The sequence below is a fragment of the Microcebus murinus genome, chromosome 2 (genome assembly GCF_040939455.1).
Source record: "Microcebus murinus isolate Inina chromosome 2, M.murinus_Inina_mat1.0, whole genome shotgun sequence".
Lineage (NCBI taxonomy): Eukaryota > Metazoa > Chordata > Mammalia > Primates > Cheirogaleidae > Microcebus > Microcebus murinus.
Window position 1 is genome coordinate 75,244,784 of NC_134105.1, and position 20,514 is coordinate 75,265,297.

The following is a 20,514-nucleotide window of genomic DNA, read 5'->3' on the forward strand; positions in this document are numbered from 1 at the left end:
GACACACCCTCAGACAAAGAGCAAGAAGGCTTGAGTGGGGAGAGCTGGGAGACCAGGGAGGGCAGGAGAGAGGGCTTTGGGCAAAACGTCACCTCCTCTTCTGGCCAGGCTAAACAGCTACAGAAGCTGCCAAAGACAGTTCAACACATTTCCCTACATGCAAATCCAATTGATTTCTTGCTCCAAAAGGGAATGCAAACTGCACCCGATGAGAGAAGGGTGGGCAATGCTGGCCGAGCTCTCTGGGCCCCTTTGTGCACTGCTGTGGTCAAGACGTTCGCTTGCCCTGGTGCACACAGAGGGTGCATTTAGGAGTGCCTGCTATAGACATCTCGGTCTGACAGTTTCCCCAGATTCCTCAAGGGGATGAAAGAGTATGGCTGTTAAATGGTCTCAGTCCGGAAGCAGTATTGATCTGCATAGAACACAAACAAAGAGACTAAGTACAGTCTTCACAAACAGATTTCTTTCTCCTGGGCCTTATGTCTCCCTTTACAAATTTCTGTTTCTCTAGCTAGCTATTAAAATTGCAGAGCTGAATAATGTGAAGCAAAATTAGGCCCCTGCCCTGGTTTTGCTTTCTCACTCTATTGCATACAATCCCACTCCATACACCCCCACCGATACCACCTATTTGCTGGTTATCACCCCAGAAATCCCATATTACGCAAGCTCAATTTTCTGTTTTTTTGGCATTAAGGCAAAATTAAAAGAACATGCACAAGGTATAATCCCAGCCTCTCAAACAGCAGACTCAGCCTATCTGACAGTCTTGGCATTCTTTGAGATTCTGTGAAAGCCATGGGCCCTTCCTCTAGAGCAAAAGGCACATACTTGCAAAGCTTTATATAAAATTTCAAACAAATTTTTGTATTATTGTATTCCCTGAAGCCCATCCATACACCCCTTGGAGTCTGACCCATCTGAGACGAGTTGCCACCTCCTTCCCAAGCTTCCTGCGCTACACCTACTATGTAGGCTTCACACCCAGAGCAGTCATTTATTTCTCCTGTCACCTCAGTTCCTAGGTTTTCTTTGCTGTGCCTTTCTCTCTTTCCTCTTCCTTCCACTTTTGAGAAGCATGAGCTATGTAAGTAACTAACAGGCAACGACCACAAAAGCCCCATGGAGCCCCTCCCACACGAAGCGCTGCAGAAATGGGCCGAGGGGCATCTGCAAGGCCCTCAGGAAGCCTCACCAGCCCGGAGCCGCTGCCTCTCCCATCTCCACTGACGCTCGCTCGTCCTCCCGTGTCACGAGCACCTCTACAAACTGGCATCTTCCACAACTGAGCTGTGAGACAGATATCTGCATGTCTCCAAAGTGGGTCCAGAACATACCCTGGAGGTAGGACAGCAGAGGGAGAGCCAGGGTGGGTTCAAGTCTTTGCTGGACCACTAGCTAGCTGGGTGACCTTGGGGAATTAACTTCTCTGAGTCTCAGTTTCCTCCCTAAACTTGCCAGGTTACTGTGAGCATCAAGTGAGACAACACATAAAGTGCCTGGCACCCAACACATGGTAGGCACTCAGCAAATGTGAGCTTCCTTCCCCCTTTGAAGGGACCACACACCTGTCTACCTACTGCTCCTGCAGGGCACATGCCCACCCACAGGCTGGGCTACAGGGGCCACGTCCCCACAAGAAGAGGATGGACAGTCACCAGGCCTTGGGCCACTGACCATGGACTGCATCCCAGCTCGTATACTTAGGAAACTCTTGAACCTTAAAAGCCACGGGATTATAGGAGGTGTTTTAGAGTTGTTTAGCCTTAAAATATATATGTTAGCTTTTAAATTTAAAAATTGCACATTAAAATTACACATATGGTTTTAATCACACTTGCTCAGATGGCTCAGATGATTTTCTACTCCAGAGTTATTGTCATTTCGGGAGTTAACAGGCAGGGTGTATATGCACAGCTTCTGCCCACCTGGCCCTCACCCAGGGACTCCTGGGTTTATCCAACTACCAGGCTCTCGACGTAAGACCCTGTCAGAGCCAATCTGACTGGGGACCCTGTTGGCCCCCTCCCCCATGGGGTGTGGGTGGCACCCCTCCTTTGGTACCAAGCTGGCTGCAGAGCTGGAGTCAGCCCGTGTCCTGGCTGGATGCCCTGCAGGATCCTCGCTACCCCAGCCTGCCCCCTCCTCCAGTCCAGCCCCGGGACTAGATCTTCCACTTGTGTTTAGTGTGTCCAGAGAACCACCTCCCATGTGGCTGGCTCCTTCATACTTGGCCGGCCCACATTACTGGGTTAGCTGACACCAACTTTTTCTAAAACTAGAACCATGACTAGTGTGGCTCCTTGGGTGCTGTGCCCCTCTGCCCAGCTGCCCTCTCTAGAATCTGTCTGTGTCAACCGCCAACCCCCAAGATACTGCTTCTGCTTGGACCTTCTCCTGTCAAACCCCTAATGGCAGGAATGGGCCAAAGTCACAGTGCAATCTTCCAAAGCCATCCCGCCAACCTAGAAAGGCTGCCAGATGTCTGAGTGGATGAACCACAGTGAGAGGAGGAGTCAGGCTAACCCCACCCATTCCAGCCTTGACAGAAAATGGGTTTATCAGTCCCTTCTCCTCTGTTGTCAAGCAAATTCTAGGTATCTGAGCTAAATACTTCAGTGGGAAAATATTCCTTTTCCAAAGTCATAAGCTGATCCTGAGCATTATCACGGGAGTGACATCCTGGATAATTCTGCATCCTGCCAAAGTAGCTATGAGAGTCAGTCTAGTCTAGGAGCTCTCACCCTGGGGGTGGACTGGGGCTTCCAGGAACTGCTGGAAATTGCACACAAACTGTTGTGTATCTGTTCATTGAGGAGAGGGGTCATTACTTTCACCAAATTCTCAAAGAATTATGTAACCTAAAAATTTGTACTGATCCAGAAAGACTTTCAGTGGCTAGCAGGGAGGGAAGTGACAATACCATGATGGTCACAGACGTGAGCAAGAATAGAAAAAGTGCCCGGCTGGCTGGGTACCCTGGACACAGTCTGGCCTTGGCAGGGCTGTGGTTGGAAAGAGGAGGGTATAAACAGCCTTGAGACGAGCGGGGTCACAGTTCCTCACAGCTGCTGGCATAGCTTTGCCCGCCTGTGAAAGAGGGGAACCCCTCACTCAGCTGGGAAGGGCCTTGTTTGCATATAATACTTGGCACAGTAAGCGTGGAACAGCTACAGGTTTCATTGTCAGCAACCCCTCCTGGCCACAGACTTCAGGGATTTGTTCAGGAAGACTGTGGCAGTCACAGACATCTTTCCATGTCACTCGGCCCGTGTGCAAGGTCTGTAGGAGCCAGCATTTCTACAGAGAACTTTTACCATGGCGCCTCACTGAATACCCACTCTAGGAGACGGGTATTACTATCTCTATTTTACTTGTGGGATCAAACAGCTCTTACAGTTAATAATTAAAACAACATGACGCAGAATGGCTGGCTCTATCTGATGTGATAATGGAAGCATGGATAACACCTGGTTGCCAGGAGTGCTTTATCTTGTGCAAATCCAAAAGGCAGCCCTCCCTCCAACCAAGGGACAGATATTCTTGGCAACACTGAGAGCAGCTCTCATCTGAAATATCCCCAGTCAGAGATCCTAGTCCACTTATAGCTGACAGGAAGGGCAGGGCATGCTCGGATGGATGCTAAGGTCAGAATCTGAGAAGATCCAGGAGGCAACAAAGCCCCATACTGATCACCAGCCAGGTTCTTCACTTCCTGAGCTGGTCAGCTGCCAAGCACAATGTTGCCTGCAGAAGTGACATCCAGATGTCTGCCCCTCCCAGGGCCCAATGTGGGGACAATGGATTCCTTTGCCAGTGGCTCAGGACAATACAATCCCTGGCCTTGTAGTGTGTACCCAAGTGGGTGGAAGGGCTGGGTAAAGGAAGGGAGAGTTACTAGGGACAGCAGCAAAACCCATCTGGATAATTCTCCAGGAATAGCGCATGAAACAGATGTGGGAATATTTCCAAGGCCAAACTAGACCTGCACCCCTGTACCCTCTGCCCCCAACCTATAACTTTTCTGTAACAGCTGTAACAATTAAATTGGGAGGCAATGGGTATCTAGCACGTATATAAACCAGGAGGGAGATCAACTAGATAAAGACAGGCACAAGACTTGAAAAGATTAAGAAAAAATACATATATATATTTTGCAAAACCTAGCATTCATGTGCCAATATCTTATATAAGTACCCTGAGTAGGCAGAGGTAATTAGAAACATAGCCTAATATGCTTCTAATCCTGAAAATCTGGGGGAGGGGGGGCAGAAATAATATAAATAATAGATGGTGGTTATTTAAAAGCTTTACTGAATAGCATGTGTATTCGTTCTTAAAACAGATGTGTGAACCAATCAGAATACTGAACACTGAATGGTCCAGGAGTGGACATGTGACCTACGTGAGACCAATCAGAGTCCTTCCCGGGGATTTTTCAAACTATAGCTGAGGGAGAGATCCCTTTTCCCCTTAGACCAAAAGCTTTAGGACTATAAGCCTACAGCAGCCTAGAGCCAGGTGTCCCCAATGTGTGGAGAAGCTGATTGGAGAGAAAGTAGCCAATGTGCTGAGAGCAGCAGATGCAAGAGACTGAGAGTCCTCGAGTTGTTTTCCTTCCCAGAAGGTGTCATCAACCCAGGCTACTCCACCCCTACCCTTCTCAGTGGTAAATTTCTTAGCTCACATCATTAGCGTTTATAGGCTCACCTTATCAGTGTGAGATTAAAACTTGAGATCAAGATGTAACACACTGTGCTGGACTCTACTAGAAATCACATGTATAAGATGTGATCTCTGTATCTGAGAAATGCTAAAAAGGAGCCAACACAAACATGTTACATGAAAACTTGCATATAATACACCTATTAATAATAGGGTTGTACACTCATGTGTCAGCAATGGGTGGAAATGAATGGTGTTTTGCAGCCTACACCAGGGACTTCCATGAAAGAACTGAGCTGTCTTGAGTTTCCAAGGATAAAGACGACATGAATTTGCCTCTAGGAAAAGGAAGAGAGATTCATGGAGATGGAATGTCCTATGCGCTGGTGTAGGTGTGAGTTTTGCTCCCACACCCAGCACCACTCCTAGGCTAGGGGAAACCACTAACCAACTGCACACTCAACCTTGTTGATGTGGCAACAGCACCACCTTAAGCTTCTGGAGGATGTTTCCAAAAGACTATCCTGTTACGTGGAAAGTCTTAGGACCTGATTCAGAGGTACTGGTCAAGACACTCCTTTACTGAGGCCAGATAAACTTTACCACGTCCAGCCACTTGGGAGGGCAGCTCTCATGACTTCTTTCTAGGTCAAAGGACAGGAAAGTTGCATCATCCCCAAATTATATTCAAATCTTCGCAAATTTGCTCTTTAGACAGTCCTTGGGTAGACACAGCCTGGAAACTTCAGAGCCTTGGTTCTCAGTCTGTGTGGCCCCAAAGGGGTTTTCTTCTCCCTTGGCTACTGCTCTATTTACTCCAGTAAGGAAGCCTGGCTCCAACCCTGTCTTCCAGTGTCCGGCTACTGAAGCACTCATTACAAACACCTTGGAAGTTAGATACACAATAAGTGTATACGCATGACTCCTATTCATCATATTTGCAAAAAGGTAGGGACCATCTTCCCCCCAAAATAGTTAAGAACCACATAGGCATGAGGCACAACATGCCCCACTGAGGCTGTGCTCCTCACTGGGGGGACCAGCCTTGCCACCCTTTGGCTGGTTCCCACCTGAGCCCTAAGAGTTATCTTACTCTCTCAAACTGCACTACCTGGGATCCCAAACTGGAGGGGCTCCGAGAGTGCACTGATTCCCAACTCATACCACCTGTGCTCTGCTCGAGTAATTCTAAAGCCAGGAGATCAGAGAACTTGACCTTGTTCTGCCCAGGCTCCTTCAGGTAAACACCATGAGAATTTGGGGGTAGGAGGGGTGGGGAGGAGATTGAGCCAGGATGGACCCAGCTGGACCACACGGACACCTTCAAAAAACACCCACCTGGGCCTGGGAAAAATAAGAATCCAACTGGAGACGAGTGGCCACAGGAAACAGTTCATCAGCTTCATCATTTTTTTCTGCACAAAAAGCTCTTTTTAGAGTGTGAATGGGGGCTTTATATAGTAAGTTCTGATCCACAGGCTAATAAATATGTGAAATGGCCTCTCAGACCAGGTTCCTGCAGCCCGGACACTGAGGTCATTCAAGAAACAATTAGATGCCATCTGGAGAGAGCTGGGACTCAAAGGAAATTGCCTCGAAGGGCCAAACAGCATGTTCTCATTCCCAGGGTCTGACACATCCTTATCTTCATTCACATAAAGGCCGGGATGGAGCTGGGCCAGCTGATCCACGCTGGGAGCACAGAGTGAGCAAATGCTGCTGCAATTAATAAAAGCTTAAGAAGCAAGAGAATGCTCATTTTCAGCCTGCACCAAGTAAATTTATCCCTTAAACGAATTTATCCATTGACTACACTTTCACATCCAAGCAGAGCATCTTTGCCATAAACCAGGCCTTGATCTCACCAAGCTTTGGGTTTTCACAGTTTTAACACAGAGCAATTAGAGCAGATCAGCAAGTGCCTCTGACCCGGCTCTCTACAGCTCAGTTATGTGATACAGAGTCAGTCGTTCCTGGAGTTCCACAATCCACTCGATTGTAAGGAACAGGCCCACAACTGGGAACCCTTACTTCTAGGATCGATTCTCAATTTTTTCTTATTTTTGAATGAAAATTTAATGTCTTTTCTATCTGAATAATCAGTCTCTTTGACTGTAAACGCAATTGTTGGGCAAGCATGGTTTCAAAATAAACTTAGAGTAGAGGAAAAAAATGGATTTAGGTAGCAGGAGAGGATGATTTGTGTCTTAAGTGTTTCTGTACCTGTTAGGCTCTTAAGTAGCAGGGTATGGCAGTGTGAGAAGTGTACTCCTCAGGCCCACGGCTGTCTTTCAAGGAGTCCAAGAGGTCAAAACTTACTTTCACAATATGGAGACTTTTTTTTGTTTTTTTTTTTTGCCTGTTTCACTGGGTTGACATTTTCAATGCTAGCACAAAAGCAATGATGGGTTAACTCCTGGTGCCTTAGAACAAAGCAAGGCAGGGGCACCAAACCATTCCAGTGGTCACTGCACTCGTGACCCCCACAGTATGTAAGAAAAAATAGCCAGTTCCACCCAAGAAGTCCTCGGTGAAGCAGTGAGAAGTATTCGCTTCATTAAACCTCAGCCCCAGGCACACGTCTCTTTAACATTCTGCGTGATACGACAGGAGCACACAGAAAGCACTTCTGCCGCAGAGCGAGCACTGTGGCTGTCTGAAGGGAAAGCAATCCTGCGACTGAATCGGGGGCTGAACTAGCTGCTTTTCCCTGGAGTACCGTTTTCACTTCAAAGAATGTCTGACAAACTCGGTTATTCAGACTTGGGTACTTATTTGGCAGCCATTTTCTGAAAAATGGACAAAGTGAGCCTGTTACTTCAAGGAAAACAACTGACGGTATTTGTTGCCAATGATAAAAATGTAAGCTTTCAAGTGAAAATTAGAATTTGGGAAAACCTGTATTTGCCACCATGTGTTTGACAGCTTTCCAATACTTTAATGACTTTTCTGATGAGATCAGTGGGCACATTAATGAATGTGGGTTTTGATGTTATATACTGAAATATATTAGCATTTGCAAGTAACTCAATCATAAAAATTCTATTAGAGAAAATTTGAAAACTGAGAGAAAAACAACAAACCAAAAAAATCCCTCTTAGTTGCCAGGAAGTTTCATTTTGACCTAGTATGTGACTCTTAATCATTCTACTCCTAGGTTTTTATCTTAGGAAAACTCTTGCACAAACGCACACCGAGCCCTCTCGGCTGATGGCAGCCCCACTTCCTGTACATGCCGGACTCCTCTTTCCTCCCACCTCACGTCCAATCCACTGGGAAACCCTGACAGCTCTACCTTTGCAGCACACACCTGGAATCCCCCTTCTTCACCACCTCCACTGCCAGCACAGGTCCAAACTACCAACACCTCTCACCTGGACAACTGCAGTGGCCTCCCACTGGTCTCGCTGCTTCCACCCCGTCCCCAGTGAACCTGAGACAGCTCCCCACCTCACTCCATAAAAAGCAAAGTCCTTACCCTGACACACAGGCCCTATGCAATCTGCCCTATCCGCTGCCGTCGTTACCCTCACCCACCTCCTACCACTCCAACATCAGCTCAAGTTCACTCCCTCCAGTCCTCTGGCCTCCTCCTTCCTCAACTGAAGAGTTGGGCTCTGGTTTCACAGCCTTGCCCTTGCTACTTCCTCTTCCCCTTAGACATCACAGTTGACTTGCTCTTCCACTCACCTTCTTGGTGAGGCCTTTCCCGGCCACTCATCTGAAATTTTATATCCCCTTACCCCAACATTTCATAGTTTTTCTCCCTGATGAATCAGCTCTGCTTGGCACTCATCATTTCCTATCAAGATTGACTCGGCTGTCTTTCTTATTGTCTTCCCACTCCTCTACCCCCACAATATAAGCTCCATGGGGGTAGGGGCATTGTTTTGTTCACTGCTGTATACTCGGGCCCTAGAACAATGACTAGTACACGGTAGATACTCAATAAATATTTGTTCAATGACTACATACTTACTGCAAAACCGTTTTAGCAGCAGAACATTAGAAAAACCCAAATGTCAGCAGGGAAATGGTTAAATAGAACTGTATTTCATACAATGGAATATTGGAGACCCATTCAAAAGGAGGAGGTGAATCCATACGTTTAACAGGGAATGATGTCTAATGAAAAAAGCAAGTTGCAAAGCAATAGGTGGATGGATACTATTTTGGCCATAAATAAATAAAAGTCTTCTCTTAATTTGATCATCCTCAAGAACACCTGAAGCTTCCTCACTCTTTTCCCATTCAAGAAATACGGAGTATCTACTGCTTCCCCCAAGCTCTTCCTGCTGCCCTCTTGCACAAACCGTCCCACAGATGTGGGGTCTTCCCCACCAGCTGCAAACATGTTGATATCCGTCTTCTGCCTCACCTAACACCAGCTTCCTTCCTGCCAATCTACCAGTTTTTTCAGTTATCAAATCACAATTCAAATACAAGTTCTTCTAAGAAAACTTCTTGGTTGCCACAGGTAAATCTTCAAGCCAAATGCCAAGCCCATACCTCAAAATCTACAAACAGCATCGCAGCATTTTAGTTCTTTAAGAACATTAGACAATTCTAATAGCAAAATGCCTTGACAATTTTAATCTGCCTTATATGAAGCCAATCAAAACAACCTGTCTATTTATGTATTGTAAACACAACCCTTCTTCTGGAAGTTGAGATACAATGCATTTAAAAGCTCCCAGAGTATTTAGAAATGGAACTGTATATAGCCAACGCTGCATTGTTGTGACATTTGATTACCACTAGAGGACAGAGTTTAACAGCAAACGATTCCAAAGCTCAAAATCATGGCCACCCATTTTGGTGTTACTGGGTCCCTACAGTTGGTAGGATTGCCTAAGGAGTAGATAGGTCTGAGCCATAGAGGTTGCCGAAACTACACTTGTAACAGCTGTGTGTAACTCTGCCCGAATATGTGAGTATGGAAGGTGACAACAGTGATACCACAGTTTTTATCCTGTAGCAGGTTGGCAAAAGAAGGCTGACTGAGGTTAAGTTTGGGAACCTCCTTGCTGTCTTGAAATAAAAACATTGAAGAATTTCTGGAAAATTTTTAGAGATGTCAGTGTTACTTGCTTTGGGAGATGGAACAATCTTTAGAACAACCTCATTCCTCTGTCCCTCAATTTAAATGCACTTTGTTTCTGGTTGTATGGGATTAGTCGCTAAATATTTATTAAGAGGAAAAGAAAAGGTCCTTGCCCTCAGAACTCACTTTCTAGTGAGGAGCTTTTTTTTTTTTTTTTTTTAAATAAACAAAATCTGGGACAAGTGCTACGAGTATAACACACAGAGTACTGAGATAGTGACTGGGGGCTGCTTTCAGAGGGAAGCCAGGGAAGGTCTTTCAGAGGCTGTAAAATCCGAGTCAAGATGAACCAGCCACACAGACAGCTGGAGCAATAGTTACTAAACTAGTATTTGCTGAGTGCTAACTATATGCCAGGCGCTGTGCTAAGAACTTTACATGTACTCACTCATTTAATTCCCAAATTCTCCCATTTACCCTTAAGGAAATCGAGCTCTAAAGAATTTTAGAAACTTGTAAAGGTCAAACAACCAAGAAATGGCTAAGATATAGGGCTTTGGATCTGTGTTAGTTTCCTAGGACTGCTGTGACCAACCACCACAAACTTGGTGATTTTAAAACAGAAGTTTTAAAAACACAAGTTCTGGAGGCTAGAAGTTGAAACTGTCAGCAGGGCCGTGCTGGTTATAAAGGCTGCAGGGGAGGGTCCTTCCTTGCCTCTTCCTAGCTTCTGGTGACTGCTGGCAATCCCTGGCATTCTCTGGCTTGTAGACTCATCCCTCTAATCCCTGCCTCTGATGTCACATGGCGTTCTCAGCCGTGTGTCTGTGACTCTGTGTCCAAATTCTCTTCTTCTTCTAAAGATACCAGTAACTGGATTAGGGCCCATCCTAATCCAATATGACCTTATTCTAATTTGATTATATCTGCAAAGACTCTTTCCAGTAAGGTTACATCCACAGGTACCAGGGGTTAGGACTTTAACATATCTTTTTGGAAGACACAATTCAGCCCACAACAGCATGCTAGCCCCCTAGAGTCAATTCTTGCTTGCCTATTAGTCTCCCAGTCTCTCTCAGTCTCTTTGACACCTCCCACTCTCCCAGTCTCTTTGACACTCCTTAAATAGTTCAGGGTCTCAGAAAAATCTTCTTCCTTGAGCCAGGAAGGACAGTGCCTCAACTTCAAGGCTAATGCCTGCAGCACAGAATACCAATTCACACAGAATGTGAATCTGGCCTTATTTCCACTCACTATGCTAGACCAGGAGCCTTCAAGCACTTCCAGAGGGCAGCTCCAGGGTTTGACCTTGTCTCAAACCATCAAGTTCAGAAGGCCCAGGGAGAATTCACTTCTGACTTGAGACACAAAGGCATCTCAAGCTGCACTGACAGAGTAATGTCTAGTCTGAGGAGTTATCCAGACAAGTCCCAGATAGGAGCAGTGGAGGTTCTGTCCCACATACCTGTTCATCTAACAGAGCGGAAGATGCCAGAACTAGGCAGCAGAGAGATGCTGCTCAGGGCCTAAAAGTCTACCCCCAGAAGATGCTAAGATACACTCAAATTCTGTATAATGGTGAAACAGCCGTGTCTCTGCCTCAGATCACAAAACGTGTACAAGGACTCACTGCTTTGTCATTAGGCAAGATAAAAGTGATGTCAGAGATGCAAGGTTGCATCATAGAAGTGCCAGCATGACAAGACAGGAAGGCCTGCTATATATAATATTTTGGGGGAGGCAAAACAGGAATAGTGTAGGTGCAGAGGAGGAGGGGTCAGCAAATCTTTTCTGTAAAGGGTTCTATTAGGCTTTGCAGGCTGTACTATCACAACTACAGACAGTCCCAATTTAACAATGGTTCAATTTATGATTTTTTGACTTTATGATGGTGCAAAAATGATACTCATTCAGTAGAAACTTACTTTGAATGTTGAATTTTGATCTTTTCCTGGGCTAGTGATATGTGGTATGATACTCTCTTGTGATACTGGGCAGCTAGCTAGTAGGGGTTAGGACTTCAACATTTCTCTTTGGGGAACACAATTCAACCCACAGCAGTATCCCAGCACCCACTCCAAAATACACAACTGTTCTGCTCAGAAAAACCTGAGCCGTAGCCCCCAGTCGGCCCCCAATCACAAAGGTAAACAACTGGTACTGCACAGTGTGCTGTGTGGCCACATGATTCTGCCCACCTGTGAGCTAATGGAACTGTTCCGAGCATGTTGTAAGGTGGGCTGGGCTAAGCTGTGAAATTCAGTAGGTTAGACGCATTAAATGCATTTTCAACTTACGATGTGCGTATCGGGTTGTAACCCCATGGTAAGCGGAGGAACATTGGTACTCAATCTCACCATTATAGTGTGCAAACGGCCATAGGCAATACATAAACAAATTGGCATGGCTGGGTTCCAGTGAAATCTGAATTTTATACGATTTGCCACTATTATTTTAAATTTTTAAAAACCATTTTAAAATATACAATCCATTTTTAGCTTGTGGCCATATAAAAACAGGCAGTGGGCCAGACTTAGTCTTGATCTATAGTTTTTTGACCCCCTGGTCTAAAAATATCCTCAAATGCTCATGAATTAATATAATGTCATTGTGGTAGCAAGATTTCCAAATGGAAATCTCCTTTCCTAAAATATTTACTGGCTTCTGGCAAGATGCCAGGCACTAGTGTGGCCCCTGGAATTGCCCCTGGCTTCCTCTCCCTCACCTGTACCATTTAAGTTCTGCCAGGATCTGTCACTTCCCTAATGAAATGAGTCTAATTCTATCTCTAACAGGCCTCAACCACTTGGCCTGACTTTCCATCCCCACTGCTACTATCTTAGCTTAGGCTCTTGATAAGGCTTTCCTCCTAGTCTGACTTTACCAAACAATTAGGAACACATGGTATATGCTCAAAAATATCTGTTAAATGAGCCAATGTAGTAAAAGATCTATAGGCTCAGCACTTGCTCCAACTAATCAGGGATCTGGCTCTCTTGAAGCAGAAAACTTTCCTTACTGAGGTAGCAGTACTTAAGGGCTAAAATATTAGGTTTTAGCTTGCTTTTTATAATAAAATCAAACTTATTGAGTATAATTTGCATTCAGTTAAGAGTCGCCAATTTTAGTACAATTTTATGAGCTTTGACAAATACCCACAGTCAGGTAACTACCACCACAATCAAGGTATTTCTATTTCTGTCACTTGAAAAGTTTCTTCGTGCAGCTGACCTCTGACTCCTTTTCAATCATTGTTTTTTGTCACTGTAAGTTTTGCCTTTTCCAGAATGTCATACAAACGTAATTATAGAGTATGTATATGTAGCCCTTGAGACTGTATGCTTTCTAAGTTTTTTGCTGTTGTTGAGACAGAGTCTCACTCTGTTCCCCTGGCTAGAGTGCAGTGATGTCATCATAACTCACTGCAACCTCAAACTCCTGGGCTCCAACAATCCTCCTGCCTCGACCTCCTGAGTAGCTGGGACTATAGGCATGCGCCATGATGCCCAGCTAATTTTTCTGTTTTTAGTAGAGATGGGGTATCGCTCTTGCTGAGACTGGTCTCAAACTCCTGACCTCCAGTGATCCTCCTGCTTCGGCCTCCCAGAGTGCTAGGATTACAGGCGTGAGCCACAGCCCCAGCCGAGACAGTCTACTTTCACTCAGCATAATGTAGTGAGATTCATCCATGTTTTGTGAGTATCAATAGTCTATTCCTTTTTACGGCTGAATAGTATGCCATCGTATGGGTGTACTACAGTTAGCTCACCAGGTGAAGGACATTTGGGTTGTTTCCAGTTTTTCTCAGTTATGAATAACATCATTATGAACACGTACGTATAGACTTTTATATGTACATGCGTTTTCATGATAAGGTTTTATTTTATAGCAGTGGCCACATTTTCATAGACCTGAAGGATAAGATTTCACTGAATGAGGAACTGGCCTCCACCCCGTTCTTCCATTTCCCCACCCTGCCTCAGCATTTTTCAAAAATCGTAGTGACACTCAGCCTTCCAAGAATACTGCAGAGAACGTTTTGGGGCACAGTGGGAGAAGCTGGATGGGAGCTCCCTGTCGTTCCCCTGCACGGGGGGCCCCAGCGCGGCCAGGGCTGCTCCACATTTATCGCTGGCTGTGTCTGATCTCTGGTCCCACAGGGGCCGGCGCTGGCTCTGCTGATGTGCACACTCAGGCAAAAACCTGCAGAGCCAGCCAATCGGCCCATTATTGGGTTCATATAACTTGTTAAAATCTCACGGAATGTACAGCGTGCCATTGTTTTTGTAAGTCCCTTTCATGACTTTGTGAGCTGGCTAATTCAGAGCAGAGCTGGCCTGTTTTCCTGCTGGAAGAAAAGGCTTTCCCCAAAGACAGCTATTTAACCGTGACCATGGCCGCAGCCATCTTCAGCACAAAGGGGAGCTGAAGCCACGCCGCCCCTTCTCCAGCCAGGGTCTCAACAGCCAGGGAACTTTCTGGTGCTGGAATTCACATAATCACTCCTCGTTTCATCTGCTGGGTGACCTAATAAATCCCCAGAGACTGCCTAGTCTGTAAAATCAGCAGACCTAGAAGACCCTTTGGGAAGGAGCATTTTCGGAACATTAACCCCACAGAGGGCTGCCCTCTAAGTCTCTCTGGGCCCTTCTGCACTCAGAAGGGAGAAGTTGGGAGGGCCGTGGTCCCTATGCAGGATGTCAGCTCCATCCTTTGCTGCTGCTAACCTGCACAGCCAGCTCAGAGACTGCAAGTCATTCCATTAAAGCTCACAGCGGGTCTAACAAGAATCCACCAAGGCTGACTACAAAAGAAAGAGGATATTTGTTCACTAGGAACCTGGCCAGGAACAAAAGGCTGCATTCCACCCTGGCACTTCCTCACTGCGGCCGCCTGGAGAGCAGCCTTTGTCCACAGGCTGCTGTGTGCTGCCTACAGCCAGCCCGCCTTCAAAAGCACTTGCCTGCTCACGACCAATTTGAAAAAACAGGCATTTTCACTTTTCTACTTTGCTACATTTTCCAATTTATCTTTTTAAAGGACAATTTATTTTAAAATGGAAAATCTATAATAAACATTTCTTCTAAAAGAAAAATCACTCAGCTCTGTCCCAGCCAATCACTTCCTCCCCTAAAAAAAGACACCCTCAGAAAGGAGACTCTTTACTAAAATAACTGTAGGGCTTAAAGTAACTAGTCTTCAGCCTAAAAGGAAGATGGTATAAAGGGGAAGGAGATGGGCAACAATATAAATTTATAAAATTTAGTGCAAGGGCTGGGGGGCAACTCCTGAAGCTTAAAGAAGTAGCTGGGGGGGGGGATGAAAAGAATGATAAATGAGTGAAAATAAAAGCAGATTTCATAGTTTCAAAAGGGATCATAAAAGTGAAACATAATGGATCACAAAACAACTGCAGTGCAGGATTGTTGGGGGTAAATTATTATCTGTCATGTCCTTGATCTTGATGCCTGAGACACAACATGAAATGCTACCCTTGTTCCAATCAATATGGCAATTTTATGATCCAGAGTGAGAGTATAATTAAGAACTCCTTACTACTTCCTAAAAAATCTTCCCCTCCAGCCTATTACAGGCATAGAAAATCCTGAAAATGTTCAGCTAGAAGGAACATTAGTCCACCCCAAGGTTTTCTAGTTTTGGGAAAGAGGGAACTGATAGAGGTGGCAAGTCCAAGGCCATGCTGCTAATTAGAACCAGTGTGTGGACACAGCTCCCCTTCCTGGGGGATTCTTAGGGGTAGGTAACTTCAAGTGTCTGCTGGAATGCTATCTGGAAGGGTAACATGCTGAGCTACTACCATTTATTAACATTTCAGCACAACTTATTTTAGCAAATTTTCTAAGCAACTACTCAACACAGGTCTAACAAACTGGACACGGAGTAAATACATTTTAATGGGGGTAAAAATATGACCAAACGCAACGGGGGCAGTGAGTAGTTAGAGCTGTACAGAAGACAAAACTCTATTTCACAGTTTTGCCTAAGGTTATTGGCTCTAAAAACTATTTCCTCCTATTAAAAAAAATGTTGGTTTTATCTAGGGTAAGGCATGCTAGGTACGCAGAGGAAAATTCCAAAGCTGTACACCACTAACCGAAGTCACTAACTACGTGGTAAGCAGCAGGAGGAAGGTGGAAGTTTCCAGCTTTCCAATCTGGAAGAAATAGTCCTTCAGATACAGTGACAGAGAATCAATTACATCTGACTACAGAAACGGACCTTATGATTATACAAAGGAGTTAAAAACAGAACTTCAAGACGAGCACATTTTGAGCTACTGTGGACAAAAATTAAAAAAAAAAAAAACTGTGAGAAGAGGAGAAGTCTAGGAAAACAAGTAAACAGTAGGGGGGAAAAAACCTCTCCTTTCGAAGTGCCACAATTATAGAGACAGAAACAGCGAGGAGAAAGATCCCCAAATCCCTGGGCTACTTTGGGTCTGCTATTTATTTTCCTATCACATCGAATTGAGCCTTTAGGGTCTCGGTGCTGTTGTGGGGCCCAGCAGGAGGCCAGCCTGCCCGACAAGGTGAAAGCAGCCCCGGGCTTCCCAGCCATGCACATTTCCCTCAATTCCTCACTCCAAGTACTGCTCGTAGCTAAGCAACCAGAAACCAGTCCCCTTTCAGGCTGTATTAATGCGCTGCAGCACAAATGGTACAGGACGGCAAGCTAGGAGGACACAGAATACAAACGGGCTGGAATGCAATTTTGGAGTCTTTCTCCACCCAGCTCTCTCCTGCTATGACACTGAAGTCCCATCCTTGTAGGTCAGTCAGCCTCAGTGCCCTGACTCCCCCAGACCCCAGGATGCAGGAGGCAGTCCCAGACCTCATTCTTCCATCTGGGTACAGGGAAATGGGGGGTGTGTGGAACAGTGGAAAGTCTCCCAGTGTGGAGGAGAGCAGCACTTAAAGACACAGAAGGAGGCCTGGGACTGGAGCTATGTCAGGCCTTGGACTGCTGTCCACAGCTGGGTGTTTCTGGGGGCCCAGAAGAGGAGACTCAGGCAGGGATCAGATTGTCCCCCATTCTGGGGTCACAATGAATCCCTAAAAATTTGACATTTTGACTTTTGTTTTTTGGCCAATGAATCTGACCCTACCAGAAGGGCCCTTTCATGATACAACATTCTTCACATAGAATTTCTACTTTTCCAAGCCAAGAGGCATTAAAGGGCACCATAGGATTATAAAGAAGAAATATCTCAAAGTCAAGGGGGCCAAGCTGCACCCACTTTATCTAGAACTCTCTCCACTGGTTCTACTGGTGCTTTTCCCTCTCCCATCCATCCTCTGGTCGTAGGGGGAAGAAAGGCCAAAACTCTGAGGGAAGGTACAGGCACACAAAACTGTGACCAGCCTAAATACTCTGAAACTGGGGTGCTGCCCTTGTTAATAGTGAAGATGGAATGTGGCGCCTAAGGAGGTAAGCTCTTAAAAACCTAACTCATGGCACAATTCCTCCTAAGAGGTAATAATATATGTTATTATAAATCCAAGAAACTAAGTGTGATAATCAGACTTCTCTTTTCTGTAGGAGGATTTCAGTTCTCAAAAATAAAATAAAATAAATATACACACCCCAAAAATAGAAGGCGGGGCGGGGGGACCGAAGGAAGAAGTGAAAAGTATCTTACCTTTTGGCTCAGAAGGAAAATATAGTTTAGAAGGATTGAATATTTAGAGCATTGACTGCCAGCCACTCTGGAAAGTAACACATTACTACTTGGTCCCAGATTAGCCACCAAGCATGAGGGTGGCTGTTGGAAGGAGAGGACAGCTCAGGAAATCTCAGGGGACTTCAGTCCTCCACCAAAGGCAAACACATAAGTCCTTAAGTCCTCATCTACCATTCCAAAATCCAGAAAACTCTGAAAACTAACATTTAAAAAGTAACTCATTGGGGAGCAAAACAAATCCAATTTCATTTGGTGGCAAAATGTACTGTGAACTACATAAAATCATTTGTCATCCATTTATCCCTCCTACTGTGAATATTCATGCTACTGTGGAAATAATGTTTGATTATGGGGTGCTGACCCTAGACCTCTTTGAGAGTATTACATACATGCATCATATTACCTTTCTTAGAGAAGACTCTGAATTTTAAAACACATCTAGCTCTGAGGGACAGATAAAGGGAAAAAAGACCGTAATCCTGCAATAGGATGATGTGAGACCTATACCAAATTTACCAACAGCTTGAGAGAGTCAAATTTCCTCCTGGTTGTTTCAGACAATCTAGCCAGCTTTCCATAACAACCCCAGCTACAGCTTTTTCGGCAACACCGTATTAGAAAAGGGCAGTCTATCACGCTAGGTCATGACTATATGTTAAATCCTGGTTTCCTACCTTCACATATTCCAGAGTTGGGTCCATGGGATGTGGATCCCTGAAAAGAGAAAATGTAAATATGAAAACAATTAGGAATAACACATTCTTACGTTAAGTAAAATGTCATTTTTACTTCACCAACATTATTTCACCCTATTCATTTAAGTTATCAGGCTGGGCCTCAGGGAGACATGGATTTGTTTCATGGTGGGTGGGGGATGGGAGAAACCACTGTGATATCAGTCCAGAAGCTCCACATGCTTCCCTGTCTAATTCAGGCCCCAGAATGTTAGACTATTTATGAGTAGGATTCTGGATTTACTCGTGCATAAAAACGGAAAGTCGGAAGCAAAGAGCGTGGAGGGCAGAGGTGGGAGGCAAGCAGGACTGGATGCGGGAACGTGTGGCACTTTCAAGCACTGGTGCTGCCTAGGTTAATTCCCAAACGGTCCCCACCAGGCAGTGGTGTCCAGCCCACCCCGGCAGGAAGAAAACAGAGGCTCAGGTGGGCAGAGCCGCTGCCCAAGGTCCCGCAGCAGCGCCTGGGTGAGGGCGGGACTGGAGACTTTCTCTCTCTCACTGCTGGTTCTGTTACCTACCCGCTCCTGAGCAATTCATCCTAATTTTCTTTGTCCCTCAGTGTTTTTATTCCACCATCTAACGGTTGCTATTATGCCTATCATAATAATGCATCAGGATTAACTAGACAATTAAAAGTAAACACCAGTGGGTGGCACTGGGGAGGGTGACTTATTAGGAAAGGGAAAGATCTGACTAAGGCAAAAGGAGCAGAAGGGGGACAGGAAAGCTGAAGTGTTCAAGGCTTGCAAGGTTACAGTGAGGTACCCCCACCCTGACTATGAAAAAACAGCCGCCTTGAGAGACTTAAACTTTGAAAAATAAACACATCCCCACAGAGAGATGCAATCACTTAAAAAGGACAGGATGGCTCCAAAGACAGCAAGGCTGGTGTCTCCTCTGAAGGGGGTTCCTTGGCGTATCTAGGGATAGACCATGCCCATCAGAAGGCAGGGGACCCCGCTGGCCAGCAGTCACCGCCGCAGGGCGTGGGCCGCTTCTCTGGCTTTGGCGACAGCGGCCAGGGATGAGACTACAGCACTCTTGCACAAGAACAGGAAGGCCACAGCCCAGGGCACAAGCAGTCCTGACCCCGCAGGTCAGGGACACAACCCATCGCGTGAGGGAAATGGATCCAAACCCCAAGCCATCCTCGGACTGGTTTGTCCATTCAGGGCTGTGCACAGGGCGCATGCGCAGAGGCGGGCTGACGTCCAAGACTCGCCTCTGCAGACGGATTGGGTTGTGACAAGAATCCCTTTGTGGAGTCAAAGGATTGGAGAGGAGCTTAAGCTTGTAGTCCCTGAGTGCAAGCCCCTCAAAGAGGGTTATAAATCTGTCTTCCTAAGCCTTAAACCCAGGCATACTCTTTGCTTTCAAGCTGGTGTTGGTTTCATCTGGCATCTTTTCCCAAAGCAGAAAGGACTCTGTCAGCAGCAACAGGTCACCCTCCTTTCGAGGACTTCGTAGCGTCAGTGCCATGCTCACCCCCTGGTGTGCACAGACTGATGTCATCGGGCTTTGGGACCGTGGAACCATCCTGCTAGTGACTCAAAACTTTGCCAGCAGCATTTTGGCTGTGCTTCCCCCTTTCAGTTCTTAAACCCCTGGTTTTCTACTGAATTAACATTTTAGGCTTATAGGAGGCATTGATTGGCCCAGTGGTCTGACCTTGGCAGTACAGAAAAATGTTAGAACCACCGAAATGCTGTTTTTCATCTTCATGTTTCTATTTTTATGTGCGTCTTAAAATGTACTTTATACGCATATACATACATCTTAATACATGGATATGTATAGGTATATACTTCCAAATTGAAGGTTCTCAAACCTTTTGACCTCAGGATCCCTTTAACACTCTAAATCATTAAGGACCCCAAAGAGCTTTTGTTTATGTGGGTTATCTCTACTGAGTATTGACATCAGAACTTAAAACTGAGAAATTTTCAAGTTATTAATTCTATTTTAAAAAACCATTTACATGTTGTATAAACATGTAATGAAAATACATGTTTATACAACATGTTTTTCATGATGAAAATAGATATTTTCATTGACAAAAATTTAGTGAGAAGAGTGACATTGTTTTACATTTAAAAAAATCTTTTTAATGTCTATCTTAGTGGAAGACCACTGAATTCTCATCTCATATCTACTTCTGCATTCAATATGTTGTGTGATATGTCTTGGCTGAAATAAATGAAAAAAATCCATCCTCATGCGGATACGCAATTGGAAAAGAAAAGGGTATTTGAATAAACTTTCAGATAATTATGGATATTCTTCTTTGATATCATACCAAAAGTTGACAAGTGATAGTTTCTGAAAGGTTAGTTGTAATATAGAATCTGAAACTTATTTTTCAC

At 45.2% G+C, this 20,514-nt stretch overlaps 1 protein-coding gene across 2 annotated transcripts in view; it reads right to left on the minus strand.

The window, feature by feature from the left end:
* The window catches only part of BCAR3 (BCAR3 adaptor protein, NSP family member), a 111,536-nt gene that overhangs the window by 54,168 nt on the left and 36,854 nt on the right, over positions 1–20,514 (minus strand). For both annotated transcript variants that reach the window (XM_012790949.3, XM_075999864.1), the window contains one exon: positions 18,089–18,128. In XM_012790949.3, the coding sequence (XP_012646403.2) occupies positions 18,089–18,128 (40 nt within the window). The remainder of the gene's footprint in view (positions 1–18,088; positions 18,129–20,514) is intronic.